This window comes from Pleurodeles waltl, chromosome 9 (genome assembly GCF_031143425.1).
Source record: "Pleurodeles waltl isolate 20211129_DDA chromosome 9, aPleWal1.hap1.20221129, whole genome shotgun sequence".
Lineage (NCBI taxonomy): Eukaryota > Metazoa > Chordata > Amphibia > Caudata > Salamandridae > Pleurodeles > Pleurodeles waltl.
The window spans coordinates 862,174,320-862,191,880 of record NC_090448.1 but is presented as its reverse complement, the minus strand read 5'-3'; the positions used below and the strand labels follow the sequence as shown (position 1 = coordinate 862,191,880).

The 17,561-nt window shown below is 48.6% G+C and overlaps 1 protein-coding gene across 3 annotated transcripts in view; it reads left to right on the top strand.

Annotated features, from left to right (window-relative positions):
- Positions 1-17,561, top strand: part of GALC (galactosylceramidase) — a 358,534-nt gene that overhangs the window by 267,814 nt on the left and 73,159 nt on the right. For all 3 annotated transcript variants that reach the window (XM_069208123.1, XM_069208124.1, XM_069208125.1), the window contains exon 17: positions 8,397-8,532. In XM_069208123.1, the coding sequence (XP_069064224.1) occupies positions 8,397-8,532 (136 nt within the window). The remainder of the gene's footprint in view (positions 1-8,396; positions 8,533-17,561) is intronic.

Here is a 17,561-nt window from a genome sequence, read left to right as displayed (position 1 = left end):
TGGTTGGCATCCTTGCTTTCTAGGAGAAAGAACTCTACCTATTGCTCTGTGTGGTTCTCCTTTTGATAATGTTGGCTTTTTTCCCTGGCTTGGCACACTTACTGAAGGATGCTTTCTCGGAAAATTTTCAGTGGAATTCCATAAGTGTGGAATCTCCTCCTACCCAGGAGTTGATGGTCTATGTCGAGATGAATGCTCTTGTGCCTATCTTCACACGCTACCTGCCAGAAATGTGTGGTTGATATTTGAACATGATTTGGTTCATTCTTCTGTTGTTGGAGAGCATCGCTGGACCTTGATCTTATTTTTGGGTGTGCATTAAAACTTGTAAACCGTGGGCCCAGGACATTCCTGCTCATGTAACTCCACTATGGCATTTGTGAGTGAGGTGACCAAGGCAACTCTTAACTTCTTTACACTTTTCAAGGGGAGACCTGTAGAAGAGTCAAGGACAGCCCCAGTGTTGACGGTTGCCCATTGGTCTGTAGACTGGATTTAACCGCATCAAGTTCTCTTCACAGGATTCTTTCTTTACAAGCCCAGCAATGGCTATGTCTATGTCTGCTTCTAGCCTCTAGATGACTATGGAAGTACAGTGTTTTGGGATGGCTTTCCAATCTCCCAGTGGTGAGAGTGTACATTGTGCAAAGGCCAGCCAATGGTTGCGCTGGTTCTAGTGGTGTTTGACATTGAGCCCTTATCTGATAACCTAGTAGTAATATATGATTCAACTTTATACTACAGCTTTTCTGTGGTACCAGAGGCTTATAACCTGTTGATTAATATTTTACTCTAATATTGTTTCATACATGTGGTTTTATAGTCTTCTGTGACGTGATTTTATCAAATTTGTGGGCCTCAAACATTGCAGTTGTCAATTCCCATTTACTATACATTTTATGAGTGACTTAGTGCGGATTAAATAAATGTTAGTATTTTTTTAGAGGTAATAAAAAAATCAAATTTTGAAATGTTCCCTATCCAAATGAGGGAAAACGTGGATTTTGGTGCTTTCTACACTAAAATCCGCATATCCCTGCGTTTACTGGCCATGTTTTACCTGTTAGCTTCTTGCAGGTTTCACCTTGCACTTGTACGATGTATTCTGAAACTCCATGTTTTCACTGCCAAAGTGGGTCGGACTTTATTGCACCTATCAATTAAGGGTTCTATTAAACTTCAGCAAACTTATAATTTTGCCTGGGCGTAAACAAACGGAAAGCAATCACAGCGTTGACATTATTTTGTGAGAACAACATAATAATAAAATATTTTGATGCCAAATGTAAATTTAATGTGGGATCATTTGGTATTCAGTTGTTTCCTTTATGAGTTTTTAAGTTTTTTGCATTTTAAGTTTTCAGAATGGGTGTTCTACAAGTAGCTGTGGGGATGTTTGGTTTTGCTTCATTTAATAGGACCGTTTGGATTTGTTTGTGTTTCATATTTGGCATTTCACTCTGTATAGTTCCAGATACATTAACACAATTTGTTTATTTGTTAAAAAAATAATCTACCCACCCTTATTTCACCCTCGATAGCGTAAAAAACACGTCTGTATTAAAAAAAGCCGAAACAGTCACACTTCTGTGAAAAACGATGGCGAGGGAGGTTGTCTTATGGACAGGACTGCGAATACTGACTTGGAGTGGTGCTACTTGTACTGGTGAAACTGGCAGGGCCACAGTTCTTTATATGCAGTTGCACTGTGTAAAATGGTATGGTATTTCTATTATACTTTACATGTATCTACTACTTTCCTATTTTAAGATATATATATATATATATATATATATATATATATATATATATATATCTTTACAAAACCTTAGAATTTCACCAGTTGTGGTTAGAGTTATCTCAATTAACTATAACTCGTGCCCTAAGCTTAACTATAAATATTACATTGATATTATCAATGATGTAATCAAAGATGTCATAAGTGCCATATTTTGTGGGTAATTACCAGTATATGTATATGAATATGTATTTTTAGAAGTGCTTTTATAAATGCAACAAAAGAAAGCAATTAACAGTATGTTATCTTTTCACATAGTTCTTTACTCAACATTTCTGTGGTGTCTAAGCAACAGATGTTACTGTTATCTAATTTAATGGTACTCAATTTTCCAAACTCAAAAGCTGGACTGCCGAGTTGGCATGTTCTTATGCAAGCCTATTACTTTCAGATCACTATATGTGTCAAAGGTCAGTACTTAACTCCTTGAGCCATCTTGCTGGCATACTTAGATTATATTTAACTTATAGTTTAGTTTGTTAAGCGATACCATGCATTTTGTTGTGTTGCCCAGGTTAGTAGGTTTTATACAAGCTGCCAAACAGCAATTTAAAATATATTATTGTTTAGTTGTATATCAAAGAGTTGGATATTGACCTGGTGGCATTTGATGTGTAGGGATTTTCATATGCGAGAATGACTGTCTCATCGTATTTATCATCAAAGGCAAGGGTCCTTAAGAAGAGTAGGTCTTTAGTTCTGAAGAGGCTATTTTCTCTCTCCAGAAAAAGTTTTATTCCATGTAGTTAGGTTTTTGAAGGTGATTGTTTCCGCAACAAAAGTCTGACACTTTGAGTATAGCCTCAAAATGTATGAGCATCTGCTGGACTGAGTTCATATGTGTACCAAAGGTGTCATAGGCCTTAATGCAAGAAATTAAAATGTCCCTTTTACCCAAATTGTGTAGTAAAAATATCTATAATTATGGTGAAATGGGCCCTTAAGACCTCAGTGAAATGGGCCACTGCACCTGCTACTCTAATGACAGCTAGGCTGCTGACTGTGTTCAACACAGTGAAAATGATCAATCAATCAAGGATTTGTAAAGGGCGAATACTCACCCGTGAGGGTTTTAAGGCACTGGGGCAGGGGGGTGGGGAGGATCAGTCGAAGAGCCAGGTCTCGAGGTCCTTCCTGAACTGCTATACTGAGGGGGACTGCCTGAGGTGAATGGGGAGGGTGTTCCAGGTCTTGGCGGCAACGTGGGAGAAGGATCTTCCTCTGGCAGTGGTCTTCTGGATGCGGGGGACGTTGGCAAGGGCCTGGTCAGCGGAGTGGAGCCATCTGGCAGGAGTGTAGAAGGAGAGTCTGTTGTTGAGGTAGGCTTGTCCGACATCATGTAGGGTCTTGTAGGCGTGGGTCAAAAGCTTGAAGGTGATTCTCTTGTCAATAGGCAGCCAGTGTAGGTCTCCCAGAAGGGCAGAGGTGTGGCTGTGTCGGGGGCGTTCTTGATGAGACGAGTGGAGGCGATCTGGATGGGTTGCTGTCTTTTTCGGGTCTTGGCAGTAGTTCTGGCGCACATTGCGTTGCCGTAGTTGAGGCGGCTGCTGACAGGGGCCTGGGTGACAGTCCTTCTGGCTTTGGTAGGGATCCACTTGTAGATTTTCGAAGCATGCACATGGTGTGGAAGCAGCCTGATGAGACGGCGCTCACCTGTCGGTCCATAGAGAGCGATGAGACTAAGATGATGCCAAGGTTGCGGGCGTGGTCGGTGAGGCGTTTCCGAGGGTGGTGGACCACCAGGAGTCGTTCTCGGCAGAGGGTGTAGCGCCAAGGAGGAGGACTTCTGTTTTATCCGAGTTCAGTTAGAGGCAACTGTCTTTCATCCAGACGGCGACTGCTTTCATTCCTTCATGGAAATTGATCTTGGTGGTGGTTGGGTTGTTGGTGAGGGAGATGATCAGTTGGGTGTTGACGGCATTGGAGACGATGTTGAGTGCGTGGCCTCTAACGGTAGTGGCCAGCGAGGCCATTTAGAGGTTGAAGAGGGTAGGACTCAGCAAGGATCCTTGGGGGACGCCACAGCTAATCTTGGTGGCTTCCGAGAGAATGGGGGGAGTCGGACTTTCTGTGTTCTGCCAGTGAGGAACGAGCAGATCCATTGCACTGCAGAGTCTCGGATGCTGGCGTCGTAGAGTCGGGTACCTAGTGTGTTGTGGGAGACTGTGTCGGAGGCAGCAGAGAGGTCCAGGAGGATGAGCCTGACGGTCTCACCTCGGTCAAGGAAGGTGTGGATGTCGTTTGTGGCTGCGAGGAGGACAGTCTTGGTGCTATGGTTGCTCCTGAGTCCTGACTGAGAGGGGTCTAGAATGTTGTTGTCTTCCAGGAAGGCAGTGAGTTGTTTGTTGACCGCCTTTTTGATGACTTTGGCCAGGAAGGGGAGCAGAGAGATGGGCCGGTAGTTCTTGAGGTCTGTCGGGTTGGCGGAGGGTTTCTTCAGTAGAGGGTTGATCTCGGTATGTTTCCATCTCTCTGGGAAGGTGGCGGTTTCGAGGGAGCAGTTGATGGTATGTCGGAGTTTGGGTGCAATGATGTTGCTGGCTTTGTTGATGATGTGCTGGGGACAGGGGTATGTGGGTGCGCCTTAGTGGATGGTTGCCATGATGTTGCGGGTTTCATCATCTGTGATGTTGTTCCAGTGAAGGAGGGAGGTGGTTGTAGTGATGCTTCAGCCGACAAGCTGGCAGTGGGAGGGGCCCTGGATGGTGAAGCTGTCGTAGATGTCTGCGATCTAGTGGTGGAAGTAGTTGGCAAGGTTTTCGCAGAGATCTTGCGACGGGGATGTCGGTGGCATTGGAGTTAGGATTGGTGAATTCTCTGATGGCGGTGAAAAGTTCCTTGCTGTTGTGGGCATTGTTGTTGATGCGTTGTTCCAGGTTGAGTTTTTTGGTGGTCCTGATGAGCTGGTGGTGATGTTTGATGGCGTTTTTGAAGGTTTTGTGGTTTGTGGGGCTCTTGTCGGTGCGCCATTTCTTCTCTAGACGTCTGCAGACCTGCTTTGATTCTTTGAGTGCGGGGTGAACCAGTTTGCTTTTTTGGCCATGCCTCTGTTGTGGGGAGTCTTGAGGGGGGGGCGAGGGTGTTGGCGCAGTCGGTCATCCATTTGTGGTGGGTGTGTGCGGCAGTGCTGGTGTTGTTGTCGGCTTGAGAGGGTGTTGCATTGAGGCTGGCGGTTATCTGTGCTTCAGTGACCTTGTTCCAACTTCTGTGGGGAAGTTGGGTGGTGTGGTGGCGATCGATGGGCTTGCTGAAGGTGAAATGGATGCAGCGGTGGTCAGTCCATTTGAGTTCGGTGGTGTGGCTGACGGCGATATGATTGCTGGCAGAGAAGATGGGATCCAGTGTGTGTCAGGTCGAGTAAGTGGATGTGGTGACGAGTTGCTTGAGTCCAAGGTTGGCGAGGTTTTTGATCAGGGTGGTGGAATTGTTGTTGTTTGGGTTTTCCTGGTAGAAGTTGAGGTCCCCCAGGAGGATGTAGTCCTTGGATGCGGGAGCGTGGGTGCTGGCGAGGTCGGCGATGGAATCGCAGAACGGGGGCGGGGTCCTGGAGGGCTGTAGATGAGGATCCCTTGGAGTGTGGTGTTGGGTTGGTCCCGATCCAAAGTGGAGTTGCTCCATGGTGGCCGATGAGTTTTTGGAGTGTGTGGAGATACAAAGAATGTCTTCGTGGATGATGGAGATGCTTCCTCCTGGTCAATTGGTGCGTTCAATCTTGTGTCAGTCGGGGATAGCTGTGGCGATGTCTGGGATTGAGGAGGGGTTGAACCAGGTTTCAGTGAGGAAGGCAACATCTGGGGAGGTTGAGTTGAGGAGGTTCCAGACCTCAACGGCGTGCTTGTGTACGGCATGGGTGTTGATGAGGATGCAGCTGAGGTGGTTGCGTCCTGCTCCTTGGATCCTTGGGACAGTGTTCTGGAGGCTGGTGAAGTTGCAATTCCTGTAGGGTAAGGATCCCTTGGTGTTTCTCGGTGAGACAGAGTGTCAGGCAGGAGATCTGCCCATGTTGAGAGCAAGGAGGGTGCAGGTATTGAAGGAGCGGGTGGTCTGGGGGCCAGGGTTCCTGGCCCTGGGTGTGGTCCAGGCATGTATGGGCACAGGCGGGCTTGCCTTTGGAAGGCCAGCGGCCCCCATAAATAGCAGAGGATTGGGGTGGGCGGGCCCGCAGCTGGGAGGTGGGGGGGGCGGAAAGCAGGTACGGCACTGGGGAGGGGTGTGGGTGAGAGTGCAGGAAACAGGAGAAGAGAGCGGGAGAAAGGAAGCAGGAAAAGGCTAGAAGAGCAGAAAAAGGCAAGAAAAAGCAGTATCAGGCATGAAAGCAGTACTAGGCAAGTAAAAGGGGTAGAAAGGTACGGAAGGCAGTAAAGGCACGAAAAGCAGTAAAAGGAAAGAAAACACAAGTGGCTAAGGCGAAGGAAAGGCAGGCTGAAGAGGCAGACAAGGCAGCGGCCAAGAGAGGGAGTTAAGCAGAGACCAGGAGCGAGTAGAGGCCAGAGGCAGGAGAGAGTGGGAAGCAGAGAATAGGGGCAGAAGCCCTGAGAAGAGTAATGCTGGCAGTGGGGCTGGAACTCAGAAATAAGGGTCCGCTAGCAGGTGGTGCCGGAGGTTGGGGCAAGACAACACTAGTCCAAGGGTCAAATGAGGCAATCTTCCACAAATAAAGAAATGTTGTAGCATGGTGGATTTAGACCGAGTAGTTTCAATAACATTTTAAGAGTCACACTTATTGTACTGTTGTTCTGGAATCTGGGGATATAATCAGAGGAAGAGTGACTCTACCAAGCAGGGGAGGTGGTAACTAATTGATTTAAATATGTTGATTTTGTCCAGGATTGATACTTATATGTTTGGGTTCAGAATAAGAAGTAGGGATTATGACCCAAAGGTTAAGGTTGGCAAAGATGACTAGCTAATAATCTAATACTTTCCAATCAGTAAGCAGAATAAGGGTCATGTTGGGGTGCAAGCTAGAAGGATTAGCCAGGCTTATTTTTCACCTTTGTATCAATGATTTTGATACCTCACTTACAGTACTGTGGTCACTTGGGAGGTCAGGTCACCAGAATACCAAAGATTGGGCCCATCATCTGCTTTTTTGAAAAACCATGTCCTAGAAGCCCTTGTCTTAAGCTACGCCATCTCATACATTGCATTATCATTGATTACTGGAAAGTGGGTTATTGGTAGTGGTAAGTATGCATCTTCCACTGTCAATGAAGCCACTGACACAATAGAGGGTCAGTAAAGGTCTCTGTAAATTAATCCCTTGCTCAACTCTTAATAACTGTAACCGATCTGGCAGACCTAACTTAGGAGACAAAAGTGTAAAGCATACAAAAACACTAATACAATAAATAAGTAAGAAACAACACACAATTAGAATCCCACACCAATTTATAAAAATAGGCTATATTTGTATGACTAAATAGACACCAAAACGTCAAAAATCCAACATAGGGAACTGGAAATATGATTTTTTTTTTTAAGTAAACACTATCTAGTGCTTAGAAGCACAAAGTGCCAAATCGAGATATCTGATCTCAGTACACCGGGGCAAAGTCAAAGTTTGAGACCAACTGCAATGGAGCTGTGGTCGGATTTCAAAGGTCCTGGGAATCACGAAGGGGGCACCCCTGACCAATCGAATGTAGGGCAAAACCCAGGTGCATATTCCTGTCCCAGAAAACACCATTCTTTCAAAATTCATGATAGGTGAAATTTCAGCAGAGCAATCAGAACTAACTAAACCAACTCTCCCAGTGTGGCTCATTTCCATAGTGTCATAAGTGACTCACCTGAATTTCCCAGGTTGGTCGATGGGGTGAGTATGGCCGCAACTCCCCTTAGGGCCTGGCCACAAGTGTAGTGATTCTTTTTAGCTAAGCGCTGCAGCAGGCAAAGCCCCAAAGGGAAGGTGAGTTTGGAGGAGAAAGAGAGAAAAAAGGAACCATTCGGGTCTCAGCACTCCTTCTTATCAAGGCAGGGAAGGGTGGACAGGATGTGTTGTAATGGGCATTGGGCCCTCTTTCCTAGCAGGACTCCAGCTTGGAAACAGGTCTTTAAAAAGAGGCACAATTAGTTTACTAGTGTGTAAGCTCTGCTGAACACAGCTTTGATTTTATGTTACAAAACATAACATGTCAAAAGACATACAGGTTAGAGTACCTAAAATCTCAACAGGGGCTTTCATGGCATATAATGACTTTTGTCCCTTACAGCACATAGAATGAACACATTTCATAAACATAATATGCTTTAGTCTTTCACCGAATCTGGACTCCTGTTTCTCCACAGCAGCCAAGAAAGTCTTGGTTAGCAATAACAATCAATTATTTTTTTAAACATATATAATAAGTAATGTTTCAAGAGTCAATTGTTTGCAAACAACACAAAACAGTAAATTGAAGTGCTCCAGATTTCTGGTACTACTCAGTCTTTCTTGCAAGAACTTCCCCAATTTAAGTAGTTGCTCGTTTTTCCTAAAAAGGACCAAATAAGCTCTACTGTGTTTGTGCTGGGTAGTTGTTAATCAAACCTCACACAATGTGAGCCCAGGTATTTGTTACAACTGAGTTATTGTCCCTTTTCCTTTTTCTTGAAGATTGGGAGGTGTAGAGCCGAGGCTGTGTGGATGATGGTTGCCAGGAGACCTGTCATCCTGAGAACCAAAGCTGAGGTGGGACTCTGGGCAAAAGAGGAAAAGCCTGTTCCCAGGCTACAGGAGGCTGAATATTCAGGTAAAGAGTAGTGACAGGGCCAAACACGGGCACAATTAAACCCTTGGTTCAAATAGTCTTGTTGGGGGCGTGAGTCACTGTTTGTTGTTTTCCTTGTGAGTGGCTTAATTGCTTGTGTACATAGGGATGAGTCAACCTGTTTTTACAATATGTACATAACAGATGGTGGTGATTAAGCAAGGATGAGTCATGTTTTCTTCTGCTTGCTGTGATTAATCAAGGATGAGTCATGTTTTCCTTCCGCTTTGCTGCCATGTACCTAGGGACTAGTCATCATGCCATATGTTCATAATACTGGGGTTTCATCGCATATAATGACTTTTGTCCTATACAGCACATGGAGCGAACAAAGTTTTCAAAGACAATATACTCTAGCCTTTCATCAAATCTGGGCTCCTGTTTCTTCACAGCAGCTAAGAAAGTCTTGGTTAGCAATAATGATCAATTATTTTCTGAAACATACAAAATCAGGAATTTTTTAAGAGTCAATTGATTTCAAACAGCACAAAATAATAAATTGAAGCACTCCAGATTTCTGGTACTTCTCAGTCTTTCTTACAAGAACTTCACCAAAAGATTATTGCCCGTTATGCAGTTGTTTTTTCTAAAAAGGACCAAATAAGCCATACCGTGTTTGTGCTGGGTAGTTGTTCAACAAACCTCGCACAATGTGAACCCACGTATTCGTTACATCTGAGTTGTTGTCCCTTTTCCTTTTTCCTGAGGATCAGGAAGGGTAGAGCTGAGGGCTGTGTGGAGGATGGTTGCCGGGAGATGTGTCATCCAGGAAACCTATGCTGAAGAGGGATGCTGGTCTTGCTGGGGGTGTGACTCACTGTCTGTTGTTTTCCATGTGAGAGGCTTAATTGCTTGTGTACCTACGGATGAGTCATCCCGTTTTTGACAATTGTACATAACAGGTGGTGGTGATTAAGCAAGGATGAGTAATGTTTGCTTCCTCTTGCTGTGATTATTTAAGGCTGAGTCATGTTTTCTTCCGCTTTGTTGCCATGTACCTAGGGATGAGTCATCATGTCATATGCTCATACCACTTGGTAATTATTTAGAAAGCAAAACAATGGGCCAGATGTATCAATTTTTCCAATAGTGATAACCTATTTTTGTGAATTCAATTAGGTAATCGCTATTTGAATGTATGAAACTCCAGGAGTTTCATATAGCGATTCTCAGCGGTTGTCAACTCAACCTACCTCATTAATATTCATGAGGTAGGTCGCAATTTGCAACCCATTGTGAATGGCTACAACCACAAGGATGGTGGTCTGCTGGGCTCAGCAGACCACCATGTCTGTGATTGCTTTTAAATGAAGCAATTTTTTTTTTTTTTTAATGCAGCCCGTTGTCCTTAAAGGAAAATGGGATGAGTCTAAAAAAGAAAAATGAAAAGTTTTCTTTTCATTTTTTAAGAGTAGGCAGTGGTCCGTGGGACCCCTTCCGGTTTGCGAATGGGTTACCACCTACTTGAAGTAGGTGGTAAAATGCGAATGTTTTGTGACCGCATTTCGGTCACAAAACATTCCTACATACCACTGTGATTCGGTATCAGGAAGGGACGCCTTAGACATGCCCCTTCCTAATACCGAATTGGTATGTAGTCGCAATTCCGATTTTCGATTCAGTAACAAGTTACGAACCGCAAATTGGGATTCATACATACTAAAATGCATTTTTGGGATCGCAAATGGCCTAACGGCCAACAAAATTGCTTGATACATCTGGCCCAATGTTCTTTCTCATAATTGGTTCAACCGACTGTGCTTTAGCATCTCATACAAAGTGAACCATAAATACATACACCCTAGTGCAAAAGGGCACCACGGGGAAACATAGGGGGTCATTCTGACCTCGGCGGTAAAAGCCGCTTACCGCCGGTCAGAAGGCCGCCACAACACCGCCACGGTCGCGGTAAACCACCACGGTCATTCTGACCCTCAAGAGGCAAACCGCCAAAAACCAGACATCAACAAAAGTCCGCCACACCAACGGCCAGCGTTAAACTGGCGAAGACCAAACCTCCACCGTCACGCCAACAGAAAAACGCCCATGCCATTACGACCCACGAATCCACGCAGTGGTCTTTCAACCGCGGTATTCCATTGGCGGTACACACCGCCGCGCTCAAAATACACATACAGCCCCAAAACACAGCCACATTGGACAATTTGAAATACACACACCTGAGACACATACACACAACACTCCCACACACCCAATTAACTATAAAACACACACCCACATCACCCACAAACCCCTACGACCACTAATCAGAGAAGAAGCCCAGAGAGAGACAGCACAGAATAGAGAACACCATCACACAGAGGCACACTACACCATCACCCACACAACAACCACGCACAAAACACCACACACCACTACACTCACCACACTCATCACCGCAAACACCACCCCACACCTCATCCACACCACCCCATGGCACCCCAAAGACACCCCAGGTTCTCAGATGCAGAACTCAGGGTCATGGTGGAGGAAATAGTTCGGGTAGAGCCCCAGCTTTTCGGGACACAGGTGCAGCACACCACCATTGCCAGGAAGATGGAGCTATGGCAAAGAATAGTGGACAGGGTCAACGCTGTGGGACAGCATCCACAAAATCGGGACGACATCAGGAAGCAGTGGAACGACCTACGGGGAAGGTGCGTTCCATGGTATCCAGGCACAACATCGCGGTGCAGCGGACTGGCAGCGGACCCCCACCTCAACCCCCAGAATTTACAACGTGGGAGGAACAGGTCTTGAACATCCTGCATCCTGAGGGCCTCGCAGGAGTAGGCAGAGGAATGGACTCTGGTAAGTCAAATCTCCACTACTTCATCCCCCCCACTCCACCAGCATGCCAACTCATACCCCCACCCTCCCCCCCACCACCATCACACATCCTCATTGCTAATGTCTCACCATCACAACCCACCCATCCCAACACCAAACCCTGCATGCCACCACAAACTATTGACAGCCATCACCTAAGCATGCCCACTGCACATACCCATCTCCCCCACAAACCGCCGTCCCAACAGCCCCCACAAAGGAATGCCAGCACTGGGGTACACGGGCACCCACCCATTTCACGAAATGGCACACACAGAAGCAATAACCATACTCTTATACCCCTGCAGGACCCGAACTCCACCACACCGCCCAGGAGGGTCCAGAAATGTCCATCCAACCCCCAGAAGAGGCCCCCAGTGATGACAGCAACTCTGTCTCCCTGGACCCAGATGACCAGCCCGGCCCATCGGGGACCTCGGGACAGTCGGTTCCCCTCACACAGCCACAGGCTACAGCAGACCTACCCCCCTCTGGGAACACCAGCACAGCACCCACCCAGCGGGCCCATGCCTCTGTCTCCAGGACACGTCAATCAGCGGTGTGTCCACCACTACAGGGCACCCAGGTTAACCCACCACCCCAACAACAACAGGGACCTGGGGGCAGTGGTAGTGGGCACACGGTCCAGGGGACAGAGGCCCAGGGAAACAGGGAGGGCTGCTGTGCGACGGGGGGGGACAGGCCCAGGGAACCCACTCTCCACGAGGCCCTCACCTCCATCATGGGAGCATACCACCACTCCCAGGAGACGATGGCGACGGTCCTGGCCAGGTTCCAGGAGATCCAGGTACTGCAGGAGGAACAGTTTATGGGGTTCAGGGAAGAACTGAGAAACATTAGTTCCGCAATGGGCACCATCGTTGTGGCTCTCAACCAGATTGTCACCACATTGCGGGACCATGTGGCACCACAAAGGGCCCCTGTCACTAGCATGGACCAGGAACAGCCTACCACCTCCGCCGGCACTAGTGGACAGGAGGCCCCGACACAGCAACAACCTGCCACCGGAACCCCACCTCCTGCAGAAGAAGAACCACCCCGCAAGCGGGGCCTGAGATCTAGGAAGAAGACAGAGTAGGATGCCAAGACCCCCGCCAGGAAAGGATACCCCCTGATGTCATCCCACTGTCCCACATTGTCACCCTGTCCAACCTTAAACTGCCCCTGCTCCACCTTCCACAGGCATATGGACAATGCACCTGTGAGACTGAGAATCTGGACTCTGCCATGGACATTCCTCCACCATCACCCATCACCGATTTTCAACCATGTCCCAAAATTGAGCACTTTAATAAACACACTTATTGCACACAAATAATCTGGAGTCTGCCTATTTATGGTTGAAAATATGTATTAGACATAAACGTGCAAAAATGACCAGTTACATTGTGATGACAACATACCACTGTCACACAGCTGTAGTCCATGGGCAAACAAAGCAGAGGTCACGCAGTGGGGCCCACAGCTCTGAAATTGAAGGGAAAGTCACAACTCTGTTAGCATACACGGGGTGAAAAGGACAGACAGTAGAGAGGCAGGAGACTGTAAGTAAATGTAAAATGCCGGTGTTGATTCTTACCTGTGTGTTATTGAAAATACTGCTGTATCACTGTGTCCCTGTTGTCTGTGTCGTCCTCTTCGTCTTCCTCCTCTTCACTCTCCGCAGGCTCCACAGCTGCTTCAACACCACCATCTGGACCATCCTCCTGCAGAAAAGGCACCTGGCGTCGCAATGCCAGGTTGTGAAGCATACAGCAGGCCACGATGATCTGGCACACCTTCTTTGGTGAGTACATTAGGGATCCACCTGTCATATGCAGGCACCTAAACCTGGCCTTCAGGAGGCCGAAGGTTCTTTCTATGATCCTCCTAGTTCGCCCTTGGGCCTCATTGTAGCGTTCCTCTGCCCTTGTCCTGGGATTCCTCACTGGGGTCAGTAACCACGACAGGTTGGGGTAACCTGAGTCACCAATTAGCCACACACGGTGTCTCCGTAGTTGTTCCATCACATAAGGGATGCTGCTATTTCGCATGATGTACGCGTCATGCACTGACCCAGGGAACTTGGCATTTACATGGGAGATGTACTGGTCAGCCAAACAGACCACCTGGACATTCGTGGAATGATAACTTTTTCTGTTCCTGTACACCTAATCACTTTCACTGGGGGTACAAAAGCCACATGTGTCCCATCAATGGCACCAATGATGTTGGGAATATGTCCAAGGGCATAGAAATTACCCTTCACTGTAGGCAAATCCCCCACCTCAGGGAAAACGATGTATCTTCGCATGTGTTTGAGCAGGGCAGACAACACTCTGGACAACACCTTGGAAAACATAGGCTGAGACATCCCTGATGAAATGGCCACTGTTGTTTGAAATGACCCACTTGCTAAGAAATGGAGTACTGACAGCACCTGCACTAGAGGGGGGATCCCTGTGGGTTGGCGGATGGGTGACATCAGGTCTGCCTCCAGCTGGGCACACAGTTCATGTATAGTGGCTCGGTCAAGCCTGTATGTCAGAATGACATGTCGTTCCTCCATTGTCGACAGGTCCACCAGCAGTCTGTACACAGGAACATTCCTCCATCTTCTCGCAAGTCCCAGCGGACGGTGCCTAGGAAGGACAACAGCGAGCACAGAGTCAATCAACCCACAGGTAAGTTCCCACAGCTTGCACAGTACACGATTCTCTATGCATTGAATGGCTTGTATGAGTGTCGATGCAAGGCCTAGGCATGTGTGACGCAGTAGAAATTAAGCCATGTGGGCCCTTGAAATGGCGGCTGCCTGACCTGTGAAGTGCGACAATGGGATGTGAGGTCAATGCGCTGGCGTGGCACACCGTGGCGGTAGGCGGTCGAAGACCGCGGCGCAAAGCCGCATTGGTTAACATTGAACCCTATGGGTTTCAGGAGCCAATGACGAAGTGCGCCGGCGGTCGCGGGACGCACCGCAGCGGTACGCACCGCCGCGGACGTGACCGCCATTTTCTATCTGCTTAATCACTCAAGACCTGATCATCCACAGGAGAGGACCTATACTGCAAGTGCTGCTGTGACCTCGGTCTGGAAGATACAATGGCTGCTGCGACTGGGGAAAGGGCCCCTGCCTTCACTTCTGAAGAATTGGAGAAACTCGTGGATGGGGTCCTCCCCCAGTATGCGCTACTCTACGGTCCTCCAGACCAACAGGTAAGTACACTGGGACCATGCTTTGGGGGCAATGCCTGGGTTGAGTCGGGTGGATGTAAGATGGTGGGGAGGGGAGCGATTGAGGCATGCATCAAAGGACGGATGAGAGCATGTGCCACATGGCAAGGGTGGGGATGGGGGGCCACTCACATCGAGCATGCAGAAAATCCTAATAATGTTATTTCTCCCCCTGTACATGTCACATAGGTCAGCGCCCATCAGAAAATCGACATTTGGCGTGCCATCGCCAAGGACGTCCGGACCCTGGGGGTCCACAACAGACGGGGCACCCACTGCCGCAAGAGGTGGGAGGACATCCGCCGCGGGAGCAGGAAGACCGCGGAGGCTCTGCTGGGGATGGCCTCCCAACGTAGGAGGGGTGCCACTCGTCAATTGACCCCCCTGATGTCTCGGATCCTGGCGGTGGCCTACCCAGATTTGGATGGGCGCGTGAGGACATCACAGCAGACACAAGGGGGTGAGTACCATCACATTCTGCAATCTTAGCGCGCAGTGGAGGTGTCTGGGTGGGGGAGGAGGGCTGTGGGTATCCCTAGGCCAGGGCGATTTCTGTAGGCTAGGCCCCTCCGTAAGGCATGGCCCTGTGTCCCCGCCCCCCACCTCTTGTAGGAAAGTACCATCTTGCCTGGCATGTTACCCCCATTTTTCACTGTATATATGTTGTTTTAGTTGTATGTGTCACTGGGACCCTGCCAGCCAGGGCCCCAGTGCTCATAAGTGTGCCTGAATGTGTTACCTGTGTTATGACTAACTGTCTCACTGAGGCTCTGCTAACCAGAACCTCAGTGGTTATGCTCTCTCATTTCTTTCAAATTGTCACTAACAGGCTAGTGACCAATTTTACCAATTTACATTGGCTTACTGGAACACCCTTATTATCCCCTAGTATATGGTACTGAGGTACCCAGGGTATTGGGGTTCCAGGAGATCCCTATGGGCTGCAGCATTTCTTTTGCCACCCATAGGGAGCTCTGACAATTCTTACACAGGCCTGCCACTGCAGCCTGAGTGAAATAACGTCCACGTTATTTCACAGCCATTTTACACTGCACTTAAGTAACTTATAAGTCACCTATATGTCTAACCTTTACCTGGTAAAGATTGGGTGCTAAGTTACTTAGTGTGTGGGCACCCTGGCACTAGCCAAGGTACCCCCACATTGTTCAGGGCCAATTCCCCGGACTTTGTGAGTGCGGGGACACCATTACACGCGTGCACTACATATAGGTCACTACCTATATGTAGCTTCACAATGGTAACTCCGAATATGGCCATGTAACATGTCTATGATCATGGAATTGCCCCCTCTATACCATCTTGGCATAGTTGGCACAATCCCATGATCCCAGTGGTCTGTAGCGCAGACCCTGGTACTGCCAAACTGCCTTTCCCGGGGTTTCACTGCAGCTGCTGCTGCTGCCAACCCCTCAGACAGGCTTCTGCCCTCCTGGGGTCCAGCCAGGCCTGGCCCAGGATGGCAGAACAAAGGACTTCCTCTGAGAGAGGGTGTTACACCCTCTCCCTTTGGAAAATGGTGTGAAGGCAGGGGAGGAGTAGCCTCCCCCAGCCTCTGGAAATGCTTTCATGGGCACACATGGTGCCCATTTCTGCATAAGCCAGTCTACACCGGTTCAGGGACCCCTTAGCCCTGCTCTGGCGCGAAACTGGACAAAGGAAAGGGGAGTGACCACTCCCCTGACCTGTACCTCCCCTGGGAGGTGCCCAGAGCTCCTCCAGTGTGCTCCAGACCTCTGCCATCTTGGAAACAGAGGTGCTGCTGGCACACTGGACTGCTCTGAGTGGCCAGTGCCAGCAGGTGACGTCAGAGACTCCTCCTGATAGGCTCCTTCAGGTGTTGCTAGCCTATCTTCTCTCCTAAGTAGCCAAACCCTCTTTTCTGGCTATTTAGGGTCTCTGTCTTTGGGGATTCCTTAGATAACGAATGCAAGAGCTCATCCGAGTTCCTCTGCATCTCTCTCTTCACCTTCTGCCAAGGAATCGACTGCTGACCGTGCTGGAAGCCTGCAAAACTGCAACATAGTAGCGAAGACGACTACTGCAACTCTGTAACGCTGATCCTGCCGCCTTCTCGACTGTTTTCCTGGTGGTGCATGCTGTGGGGGTAGTCTGCCTCCTCTCTGCACTAGAAGCTCCGAAGAAATCTCCCGTGGGTCGACGGAATCGTCCCCCTGCAACCGCAGGCACCAAAGAACTGCATCACCGGTACCTTGGGTCTCCTCTCAGCACAACGAGCGAGGTCCCTTGAATCCAGCAACTCTGTCCAAGTGACTCCAACAGTCCAGTGACTCTTCAGTCCAAGTTTGGTGGAGGTAAGTCCTTGCCTCCCCACGCCAGACTGCATTGCTGGGAACTGCGACTTTTGCAGCTACTCCGGCCTCCGTGCACCTCCGGCGGAAATCCTTTGTGCACAGTCCAGCCTGGGTCCACGGCACTCTAACCTGCATTGCACGACCTCCTAAGTTGTTCTCCGGCGACGTGGGACTCCTTTGTGCGACTTCGGGTGAGCACCGTTTCACGCATCCTTGTAGTGCCTGTTTCTGGCACTTCTGCCGGTGCAGCCTGCTGCTGAGAGGGCTCCTTGTCTTGCACGACGCCCCCTCTGTCCCCTGACGCAATTGGCGACATCCTGGTCCCTCCTGGGCCACAGTAGCATCCAAAAACACTAACGGTACGATTTGCAGCTAGCAAGGCTTGTTGGTGGTCTTTCGGCGGGAAAACACTTCTGCACGACTCTCCACGGCGTGAGGGATCCGTCCTCCAAAGGGGAAGTCTCTAGCCCTTGTCATTCCTGCAGAAACCTAAGCTTCTACTGTCCAGTAGCAGCTCCGTTGCACCCACAGCTGGCATTTCTTGGGCATCTGCCCATCTCCGACTGGCTTGTGACTTTTGGACTTGGTCCCCTTGTTCCACAGGTACCCTCG